The sequence below is a fragment of the Piliocolobus tephrosceles genome, chromosome 8 (assembly GCF_002776525.5).
Source record: "Piliocolobus tephrosceles isolate RC106 chromosome 8, ASM277652v3, whole genome shotgun sequence".
Lineage (NCBI taxonomy): Eukaryota > Metazoa > Chordata > Mammalia > Primates > Cercopithecidae > Piliocolobus > Piliocolobus tephrosceles.
Window position 1 is genome coordinate 73,053,082 of NC_045441.1, and position 12,336 is coordinate 73,065,417.

At 38.1% G+C, this 12,336-nt stretch overlaps 1 protein-coding gene across 1 annotated transcript in view; it reads left to right on the plus strand.

Annotated features, from left to right (window-relative positions):
- ICA1 (islet cell autoantigen 1) overlaps positions 1 to 12,336 on the plus strand; it is a 154,707-nt gene that overhangs the window by 21,265 nt on the left and 121,106 nt on the right. The window contains exons 2-4 of the mRNA XM_023224871.3: positions 4,474 to 4,572; positions 7,712 to 7,877; positions 11,811 to 11,883. Coding sequence (XP_023080639.2) covers positions 4,556 to 4,572; positions 7,712 to 7,877; positions 11,811 to 11,883 — 256 coding nt within the window. The 5' untranslated portion in view covers positions 4,474 to 4,555. The remainder of the gene's footprint in view (positions 1 to 4,473; positions 4,573 to 7,711; positions 7,878 to 11,810; positions 11,884 to 12,336) is intronic.

A 12,336-nucleotide genomic window follows, 5' to 3' on the forward strand; every position in this document is an offset into this window, starting at 1 on the left:
GAAGAGGTGCTCTGGTTTTTAGAATTTTCAGCTTTTCTGCTCTGGTTTCTTCCTATCTTTGTGGTTTTATCTACCTTTGGTCTTTGATGTTGGTGACCTACAGATAAGGTTTTGGTGTGAATGTCGTTTTTGTTGATGTTGATCCTATTCCTTTCTGTTTGTTAGTTTTCCTTCTAACAGTCCCTCAGCTGCAGGTCTGTTGGAGTTTGCTGGAGGTCCACTCCAGACCCTGTTTGCCTGGGTATCACCAGCAGTGGCTGCAGAACAGCAAATATTGCTGCCTGATCCTTCCTCTGGAAGCTTCATCCCAGAGGGGCACCTGCCTGTATGAGGTGTCTGTCAGCCCCTACTGGGAGGTGTCTTCCAGTTAGGCTACACAGGGGTCAGGGACCCACTTGAGGAGGCAGTCTGTCCATTCTCAGAGCTCAAACACCATGCTGGAAGAACCACTGCTCTCTTCAGAGCTGTCAGACAGGGACGCTGAAGTCTGCAGAAGCTTCTGCTGCCTTTTGTTCAGCTATGTCCTGCCCCCAGAGGTGGAATGTACAGAGGCAACAGGCCTTGCTGAGCTACAGTGGGTTCCGCCCTGTTCGAGCTTCCCTGGCCACTTTGTTTACCTACTCACGCCTCAGCAATGGTGGACGCCCCTCCCCCAGCTAGGCTGCCACCTCGCAGTTCTATCTCAGACTGCTGTGCTAGCAGTGAGCAAGGCTCCATGGGCATGGGACCTGCCGAGCCAGGTGTAGGATATAATCTCCTGGTGTGCTGTTTGCTGAGAGTGTTGGAAAAGCTCAGTATCTGGGCATCAGTGTCCTGATTTTCCAGGTACAGTCTGTCATGGCTTCCCTCAGCTAGGAAAGGGAAATTCCCCGACCCCTTGCACTTCCCGGATGAGAAGATATCCGCCCTGTTTTGGCTTACCCTCTGTTGCCTGCATCCACTGTCCAACCAGTCCCAATGAGATGAACCAGGTACCTCAGTTGGAAATGCAGAAATCACCTGTCTTCTGTGTTGATCACACTGGGAGCTGCAGACTGGGAGCCGCAGACTGGAGCTGTTCCTATTCGGCCACCTTGGAATGTGCTCATAGTATATTTCTACTGGACAGAGCTGATCTGTATTTGAGGCCAGGAAGAGTGACTGGCACATATTCATTTGATGCTCAGTTTATGTCTGATAAACCAAACTGTTGAACTGAAATGAATGGATAACAATTATAATGATTTTTTAAAGTAGCAATTTTAATGCTGTGGATTTGGAAAGTGATAGAGCAAAACAAGGTAGATTATGTCAAGAAATCTTAAGATGTTTATTAATCGTCTCTGGTATGCAGAGTTAGAACATATATAAAAAGAGATGTTAGCACTGGCTCCAGCTGCCTTCTCATAAGGTGTTCAGATGTACCCTGTAAGGCTGACCTTATTTTGGCCACTTATGATTCCTTTGCTCCTGTGCCTATATTCCAGTAGTTTGTTCTAGAAAGACCCATTTTCAGAAAGAATTTTCCCTGTGTGCCATTTAGCTGTGGTTCTCATACTTTAATGCACTTAAGAATCACTTGCAAAGCCTATTATAAAACTAGATTCCCGGAATCATTCTGAGATTCAAGTTCACTAGGAAAGGAGTGGGGTCTAGAATTCTGTATATTAGTACCCCCAGAAGATTTCAATACCAATGGCTAGTAAATAATACCTTGAGGAACACTGCCATATGGTATCATAATCTGGGAATAGCCTGGAAATCTAGGTAGAAGGGGCAATTTGCTCAGCAATTTTTGTTAACTATAACTATAAATAACACATATTATACTATAAGAACTTACTCTATGAAGGATTTAAATTAACAGGTATTTTAATAAGCAAAAATTAATTTAAAAGTCATAGTAAAGAAAATAATCAACAGAGTAAAAAGCTAACCTACAGAATAGGAGAAAATAGTTGCAAACCATATATTGGATAAGGGATCAATATCTGGAATATATAGAGAATTCCTGCAACTCAATAACAACGAAATGACCCAATTTAAAAATGGGCAAAAGACCTGCATAGACATTTCTCCAAGAAAATATACAAATGGCAAAAAAAAAAAAATATGAAAAATGCATGACATCACTAATCAGAGAACTGTAAACCAAAACCATGAGATACCACCTCACAATTCTTAGGATGGCTATTATTTTTTAAAATGGAAATAAGCATTAACAAGGATGTGGAGAAAGTGGAACCCTTGTATACTGTCAGTGGGCTTGAAATGGTACAGCTTCTGTAGAAAACAATATGGAGTTTCCTCAGAAAATTAAGTAGAGAACTGTATAATCCAGCAGTCAAAATTCTATGTATTTGTGCAAAAGAATTGAATACAGGATCTCAGAGAGATACATTAAGACCTCATTTAATGTCATCGACAAGTTCTTAGAAACTGCAACTTTAGGCAAAATGGCATAAACCATTTTTTTCTTATCAACATTATTATGAAACAGTATTATTTAGGACCTGGTATATATCATTTTGCCTAAAGTTTCAGCTTCCAAGAACCTGTCAATGACTTTAAGTGAGAACTTAACTATACACTGTGTTTATTGCAGCATTATTCTCAATAGCCAAGATGTGAAAGCAACCTAAATATCCACTGACACATGAATGGTTAAAGAAAGTAGTGTGTATATGTGTGTATACAACATTGCATATATACAATGCAATATTATTCAGCCTTAAAAAGGAAGTCCTGTCATATACTACAACACAGATGAAGCTTAAATGTGTTATGCTAAGTGAAGTAAGCCAATCACAAGAACACAAATACTGAGTGTTTGCATTTTTATGAGGTATCTAAAGTAGTCAACTTCACAGAATCAGAAACTAGAATAGAGGTTGCTGGGGGCTGCGGGAAGGGAAAATGGGGAGTCGTTCAATGGGTATAGAATTTCCGTCATGCAAGATGAAAAAATTCTAGAGATCTGTCGTATAACAATGTGTATATTGTTAGCACTACTATACTATACACTTTTAATAAACTTTTTTTACCGTAATAAAAAAATGAATCAAAAAATACTAACTATCCTAGTAGTTCATGGTGACACTGAACTCAAGAGTATGATAATTTCATTTCCTTTGAACAACCTCTTTTTATGAAAAATTTTGTTGGAAATTTCAAACTAACTAAAGTAAATGTGTACTTACAGTGAAGCTGTGGGGATGGCGAGAAGACTGGGTGTTAGTAACCTCTCCATGATGCACTGAGTGGAGGGCAGAGCTTACTTACCCTGAATGTCACCCCCAAAGCAGCTTGTCCAGATATTTGGATGCTCTCCACAAGGAAGAGAGATGTTCGTTACAGGATGCTGTCATTTCAGAGGCATCTGAAACTCTGAAAATTCTCTTCTTCCTCTCTCTTGTCCCATACCTGAAGCCTGGGATTACACACCTTAATTTTGTTCCATTGAAATATTTTTAAATAGCCTAGGAAATCTTTAATCATTTTAGAAGTCCTGGTTGCCAGGACCCTTTCTAAGACCAAAGGAGAATGATTGGATTGATTTTTGTGAAGCGGTCTGGGCATTCATATGCCGTGAGCACTCACTCTGGCAGCCAGAGGTTTTGCCTCTGGCCAGCGACCATTCCTTTGAGTAATGAGCTTTCTGTTCTTCCCGGTAACTGCTAGGCAAGTGGGCTAATGTGGCTAGGCTGGTGGGCCCTGCCCCTGGGGTGGGCTAGCTTCCATGAGTGGACACATGGAGTAAGGGCAGAGACACTGACTCCGGTATTTACTAACGAGATAAATATACAAGGCTAGGCTGGTAGATACATACTTTACTCCTTTGTACCCTTCTTGGTATGTTATTCAAGCTTATCAACTCTTTTTTGGTTTTTATTTGGGATTTTAAATTTTTGTTCTATTTTTGTTTTTGTTTTTGCAATGTGCTGGTTTGTTTCTTTAAAAATGTTGATTATAAAATATTTCAAATCTATAAAGAGGCATACAGATGCAATATACTCACCATCTAGGTTAGAAAAGAGAACATTATGTGTACCTCGAAGCCGCTGTGTATCTCTCTCGAAACACATCCCACACCATCTACTGCCATGGTCTGCTGTCTGGAACTTAGTGTTCATCATTGCTAAGCAATTCTTTATACCTTTACCATATAATATAATATTATATACCTCAACAACATATAGTATTGTTTTACATATTTTTAAGCTTTATATAAGTGGTTTTATATTTTATATAGTCTTCTGCAACCTGCTTTTTCATTCAACCTGCCTGTTCACTTTTTAAACTTTACTTGAGATATTTCTTCCAGTGTTACTTAGCTATATTGTTGTCATCACCAGTGTGCAGCATTACTGTATAATAGAGTTAGACCCTAAAATGCAGCTAGAAATGGCTTAGATTGAAGCCTTTTATGTGTGTCAAATTAATATGTAACTATAATATAGTGTGTAACTGTTAAACATATTTGTTTTATTTCAGGTTATAATATAACTTATCCTCTCATGCTTTTTTCCTGCCCCTTCTCCCCAAATCATCAACAGTAGAAGAAGAAGAAGAAAACATGTCAGGACACAAATGGTAAGTAATTTGTCATCTTTTCTAAATTGGGAAAGGCTAATAAAAGTAGAAAACATATAGCATATGCTCAGTAAGTGTCTATTGAATGGAAAAACAAGAGATACATTGGCATAAGTATCATGTTAGCCCTCACCAATGCTGAGCCAAATTCAATATCTCTGTTAAATATGGTGTGAAAGCCAAGTAACACAAAATATTGTAAATTCTTACCTAATGTGCATTCTCTAAGAAATTCACTTATGTGTAACTTTTCTCTTGGGAATCTAATGATAGTTTTTCTTACCACCATTTTGTCTAATGTAATGAGTTGATGCATTTTTATTACTATCTTATTTATAACTTCTAACATTAGAGTTACAAGGGAATTTTATGTTAAGGTAGCTATAAAATAAAGAATGATTCTACAACCACACACTACTTTTACTTATTAATTTATAGTCATGATTTCAACCTTTCTGAACATTCAGGAACCAATCATTGTTGAAAGTAAATGATGCTGAATAAAGTAGATGTGGTAACCATTTGGCAATGTTAGCGCTGATATTTATGTGCCTATAACATATCTAAGCAGCATGTTAAACCTCTTATAAGGTCCGGAGCTCTTCAAGCAGTGTTTGCAAATTCTTTTGAACCCATGACCCACCAAGCAAGCAGATCTTTGTGAACTTTTATTTTCTTTAATTCATATCATGAAAAAAATGTGTTACATATTTTCCAAATGCACAATTAATTAATTATAATAAGTGCTTTTTTTTTTTTTTTTTTTTTTTTGAGGAGTCTCACTCTGTCACCTGGGCCGGAGTGCAGTGGTACAATCTCAGCTCACTGCAACCTCCGCCTCCCAGGTTCAAGTGATTCTCCTGCCTTAGCCTCCCGAGTAGCTGGGATTACAGGCATACGCCACAACACCTGGCTAATTTTTATATTTTTAGTAGAGACAGGGTTTCACCATGTTGGCCAGGATGGTCTCGATCTTTTGACCTCGTGATCTGCCCGCCTCAGCCTTCCAAAATGCTGGGATTACAGGTATGAGCCACCACGCCTAGCCAAAGAAGTCCATTCTATGTCCCACTCTTGAGAATCCCATTCCCCTGAAATAATCAGTCTTTGCAGTGTATCTTTCCAACCTTTTAATGTGCATATTCTGTAGAGAGATTATCTTTTACATAAGTGTTATACATATTTTATCTTATTTTCTCTGATATGAGCTCATAATATGACTTTTAAACAATGCAGAAAGCTATAGACTATGAAACTCTCCCATAATCCTTCTCTCTCCAAAGATAACCATTGTTAAGGAAGTCATTAGAAATGCCTCTGACTTTTTAAGAATAAATGTGTAAATTGAAAATTGTAAATTTAATGAAATTGTAAATGAAAGAAAGTAGGTTTTGAGATACTGGTATTTTGATATAGTCATATAAACAAACTCATGTTTCAGCCCAAGCCTGGCACATTTTGGGTGGTGATGGGATGGGGTAGAGGAAAGTACATCTCCACAGAGGAGAGTTGGCTGGGGGGTCAGGGTGGCCTTTGGGGCAGGGACTGTAGGTCGAAGAGGATGTGGACGAAGTAAGGGGAGGGATGGAACTCCATCAGCAAACTTTCCAGCCATATTCGGGGCACTCCAATCACTTTTACACAATTCCATTTCATTTTCAATTACTTTTGCTTCTTTTCTCTTTTTTCTTTTCTTTTTTCTTTTGTTTTTGAGTGACAGGGTCTCGTGCTGTATCCCAGACTGAAGTGCAGTGGTATGATCATGGCTCCCTGCAGCCTCAAACTCCTGGGCTTGAACAATCCACACACTTGAGTCTGCTGAGTAGCTTTGTGTCATAGGCCTATGCCACCACACCTGGCTAATTTTTTGTAGAGATGGGGTCTTACTATGTTGCCCAGGCTGGTCTCAAACTCCTGGCCTCAAGCAGTCCTCCTGCCTAGGCCTCCCAAAGTGCTAGAATTAAAGGCATGAGCCACCACGTCCGGCCAGTTTCTGATTTTTTCTCCACAGACTTTTTGATTTGCTCTTCACTATGATCCTTCTGAAAAATGGTTTTTCATCTATATTTTAAGCATTTATATTGAAGAGTTTAAAGTTTTTAACATCAGAAGCCTGCAACCAATTTTAAATTTATTTTATTTTTATTTTATTGTGTTAAGAACAGTTAACATGAAGTCAACCCTCTTAAATTTTAGGTGCACAATACAGTATTGTTAACAATAGGCACTATGGGGCTGGGTGCAGTGGCTCATGTCTGTAATGCCAGCAGTTTGGGAGGCCGAGGAGGGAGGATCATCTGAGGTCAGGAGTTAGAGACCAGCCTGGCCAACATATTGTAACCCCATCTCTACTAAAAACATACCAAGTGTGGTGGGCGTGGTGGCATGCGCCTGTAATCCCAGCTACTCAGGAGGCCGAGGCAGGAGAATCACTTGAACCTGGGAAGCAGAGGTTGCAGTGAGCTGAGATTGCACCACTGCACTTCAACCTGGGCAACAAGGGCGAAATTCCATCTCAAAAAAAAAAAAAAAATAGGCACCGTGTTGCACAGCAGATCTCTAGAACTTATTCATCTTGCATAACTGAAACTTTATGCCCCTTGAATAGTAATTTCTCATTGCCTGCCATTCTACTCTCTGCTTCTGTGAGTTTGACTGTTTTAGATTCCTCTGTAACAGATCTTAGGCATGCTGTTCTTCAGCCTCTTATCTCTGCTTTCCTGCCATCACCTTGGTGTTGGCTGTAGTGTTAGAGTAAAGAGAGTGTGTTGGTGTCTGGCTTTATCTCTGACTCACTGAGGTGACTTGGGCTGGTCACCCTGTCTGGCTTGACCTCACTGTCTCCACCTCTAAAAGGGGTGTGCTCAATCTGTTATATGTACATTCTTTTCAAGGGTTAGTTTTTTTATTTCCTGCAAGAGATTCTAAATTTCTCCACTCTGACTTTTTAGGTTTTTGAGTCGGAAAGAGTTGATCAACTTTCTTGGTGTGACACCCGTATAAGAAAGTGCTCATACATTTATCAATGTTGTAAATGTAAATGCATAATGGAAAGTCATGTTTAAAGAAATCATTTCACACTAAAATATCTTAATCTTTATGAAAGTCATGAATAAAATAGTTCTTTAAATGTTTTTAGCAGTTATCCCTGGGACTTACAGGATCGATATGCTCAAGATAAGTCAGTTGTAAATAAGATGCAGCAGAAGTATTGGGAGACGAAGCAGGCCTTTATTAAAGCCACAGGGAAGAAGGAAGATGAACATGTTGTTGCCTCTGACGCAGACCTGGATGCCAAGCTAGAGGTGAGCTCTTTATTGCTGTCAGCTCCAACGCAGCCACCTTGCTAGGATCAAGGTCCTAGAGTGTACACACTGAGGCAGAGCTAGGTGTGCTTTGTATTTGAAGATGAGGAAAATCTAGGATTAGGTAAACTCAATCCCAGCATATTTATTAAAACCTACAAATTCTCACATAACCACCATGCCTCAGTTACTTCGTATTTCAAGAACATAGTTGCAATGCCTTGCCTGTGGTAAATTCTCAAGAAGTGTTTGTTGGGAAAAGTAATGCAATCAAAGAGCTGCTACTAGTCATAGCTGAGAAGTCGGATTTAGAACACTAGAATCTGGCAAATGTTAAATTTTTTTTTAAAAAGAACTCAGGTAAAAAGTCATGAAAAGTAGAGTCTAATAAGTTTTGTATTGGACCCTGGAAAATTCTAAAATAAATAAGGAGATATTTAGTTAAACTAGTTAATAATATAATAAGCCGGATTTAGATATGGTTGATTTAGCATATTAATATAAGAAGGCCCACTAACTCCCTGTCTTGCTGGATATTTCTGCCAATAGTTAGATTAAAATTTTGAAAGCATACTTATCATTTCTATAAATAACAGGGCACTGAGAGGAATAATATCTTAGATGGTCTGATAAGGATTCAAAATGAACTCAAATTTTAATATATACACTAAGGTTAATGAACTAAACATTTAATGAGACTAAAAAAGCCCAAGATTTCAAAAAGCTTTCCAAGAAGAGTGTCCAGGATGGTGGAAACCATAGTTATTGTACCTCAGAGAGGGTTAAGGGGAAATATTAGTTGTCAATTACTTGGGAAGCTCTGTCATGTGAAAAGGGGTGAGATTCATTCTAAGCACGTGAGGGTAGACCAGACCCAGGAAGAACTTTGTAATGTTAAGGCTGTCCTGTGAGAACTGGGCTGCCTTTGAGGTTAGGACTATCCTGTGAGATGGATCTGGGCTACTATTCTACCTACCATCTGCTGTAACTTTAGGAGAACTATACCCAATTTCTCATATCCTCGTTTTCTTAATGCATGAAATAGAGAAATTAATACCTACTTATTACAGCTCTTATCAAGATTAAAGTAGGTAACAGAGTGATGGCTAATATTTGTTAGTGTTTATAAATATTATACTAACATGTTTATAAACATAACTAATGTTTATTAGTAATTAATGTTTATGAGTGTGTTTTATGTCCTAGGAACCATTTAGACTGCGTTCCATATGTTATCTCTAGTACATAGCAAAGCTCCTGACCCACTGGTCCTGCCTCCCTGTCCTGCATTTCCTCTCTTCTACACGCTTACATTGCCCTCACCACCATCCAGCCATGATGGCCTTGTCTCAGTTCTCAGTCCACAACCAGCCAAGTTCACACCCATTAGAGCATTTGCTGGCTTCCACCTGGACACTGTTTCCCCACATCTTCCCTTCTTATAGTTCAGGTTTCAGCCTAAAGGTCACGCTGCTTCAAGTCACTGCCTGTCCACCCCTGCTCCCCACCTACCCCACCCCTGCTCACTGTCTAACACGTGTCCTTGTTTTATTTTATTCATGGTACTCATCTCTCACTGAATTATCTTGGGTGTTCATCTCTTTGACCACCTTCCCTCCACTATGATATCAAATTCCATATTAGCCTATTCGCCACATCCCCAGCCACACACAGAATACACATTCAATAGGTACTAACTGAATAAGGGTATGTATTAGTGCAATTAATATCAGTTCTCAGTCCTTTCCTTCTGCAATTGGAAATTTTGAGATGGAAACTGGGTTCAACAAGGATGTTCTAATGGAGATTTCTGCAATGGAGGAAAGTAGAACTAGGAAACATCTGTTTTGATTTTTATATTCTAAGTACAGTGTAAATTATTATAAGCATATATGCTTTTTATATCTCATAGTTTTTTCTTAAGAACCTAGTAAATACATGCATAATTCAAAAGGTAATTTAATATGTTAATTACAAATATATTAAACATTGTATGTAGGCTCTTGCAGCAGTATTTTGGCTGAACCAAATGTCCTTTAATCAAAATAGCCGCTCTCCTAGGTTTGTAGCATCCAGAGTACTTAGCTGTGACAAATAATTTAGCACATGATAGAGGTTTCTGTTGCAGAAATGTTAATACTGATGTTGATGTGTATAGAGAGGATGGATTCCATCCATGAAACATATGAAAATGATGTGAAACCCTCTTTGATATGTTCATACCTTGAGTTATCCATAGAAGGCTAACTTATAAACCAAGAAGTTTTATTATTCTGGCACAGAAAATTTGTGTGCCAAGCTATGATAATGGTCAGATTCTATTGCAATCTGTTGGAAAGTTAATATAGAAATGTTGCTCTGAGTTTTAATATTTGTCCACATTGCTTGCTAATGAAATCCTTTTCTGAAAAACAGCTCTTCAGCACAGTAACAGACAAAAAGTAATCTCTGCTGACAGAAATCTTCTTGCCAGAGTCACTCTGCCACAGCAGAGTGGACTGATTAGATGATAGAAATGTCTCTTATCTTGCCTTGGGCATGATTATGTTAGTATATATAATTGTCATAACTCACAGAACTGAACACTCCAGAGCTGTGCATTTTAGTGCATTTAATTTATACCTCAATTTTTAAAAAGTGAACAGTAACAACAGAACAACTCCTAAACATACTTTTTGAACGTCCTTGCTTCTGAATGCAATTCAGGAAATACTATGTGTTAGTGGGTTTTGATGCAGAATACTGACATAAAACACTTGCTAAGGGACAGATTCAGACTGCTGATTTTCTGTTTTGTTTTACGACTCTTTACTAAACAGGTGGAAGATACAATTTAATGAAATGGGAATTAGCAAATTTATATTCTTTATAACCAAGTTCTAAGCATTCCTAGAAATGGTTTTAATCTTTTAAGTATATATGCATGCATCTGTTTTTATTAATGTAGTCATATTTATAATGAAACAGATCATCTGTGTTCACTCAAATGTACAAGTGCTTTATGATACCATTATAGAATTTCTGCACCACTGCGGCCAGTGAACTAGGAGAGAGAAAGAGGGAAAACCTTGCCCTGCCTTAGTGAGTAGCTCCACAGAGGCAGGATGTTTATCTGCCAGGTTTTCTCATTGATACCATATCTGGTCCCTAAGTTAGTGGGCAAAGGGTGGAGAAAGTGTGAAGTCTGTTCTGTCTTTTCTTGAGCTATCTCAGTTTCTGAAACAAAGGCTGGAACCAACATGCATTGAAATCAAGTTAGAGTCTTCTCAGCACAGCCCCATCTGCCTTTCCCCCAGTTTCCTCTAGTATGGCCACAGCATGGCATTGTATTTTCTCTCTGTATGTTTTATGAAATTGTTGGGAAAATAAGGAGTATTGGGGACTGCTTGCCCAACATCATTTTATCAGATGTTTTCTAAATACACAGGACATCCAGCTGATTGATTTTGTTTGCTTTATCCAGTTGTTTAAGCATGCCATAAAATACATTAGGATCACAAAATAAGTTAATATCAACTTCTAAATATGCTTAATTGACAGATCTCCCATTTAAAAAAAAAAACACAGCAAGTGGTGAAAGGAATAAATTTGATTATGAATGAATATTGGGTCACTGGTTTACCAAGTCATCTAACTGAACCCTTCACTTAGGATTTCTGTTTTCAGCTATGATTTCAGTAGACCGGAGGACATAACTGTTCGGCAGATCTTAATTTAGGTTGCAGAGACGATGAATTCCAATAAATATAGAATAATAGGAGATATTTAAAGGCTTTGGTCACAGTTTCTATATAGTGCACCACATAACACTAAGCATACTTAGACATGTGGTCTTGTTTTTGGCAAATTGAACACTGGTTGTGTTCAATGTAATTATTTTTTATCTCACCACTGTCTATTTTATTTTGCGTTTTGTTTGTATTTTTATTACAGCTGTTTCATTCAATTCAGAGAACCTGTCTGGACTTATCAAAAGCAATTGTACTCTATCAAAAGAGGATATGTTGTAAGTATGACATCAGTATGGATATTGATCAAATAGTAAGAAATAGCAGGGTATTTTGTCTTGATACATCATTTCATATGCTTAGGAAACTAAGGGTGTTTATCTATGTCTTTAGGCAGTTGGGAGGAGAGTCTCTAATAATTTTATCAATAATATACATAGCTTATTTATCTTTCAAAGCAAGTATCATACTAGGAGAATTCTGTTTGGATCTCCCATAGATATGGACATGCCATTTATTTTCCCAATTATAAAAGAGTTTTCTCAGTTTGTATCTTGGGCTTTTGACCTTCAGGTTTTTTTTAATGTGATTATCTGCACTCTCTGATACACAGTTTTGTTCCTTTTAAGATATCAGAGTCCAGAAGGCACATACAGTTAATTTGTTGATGATATTTTGTTGACAACATTTCTTCATGAATGTTTTTTGTATTGGATATTAGGTTCCTACAG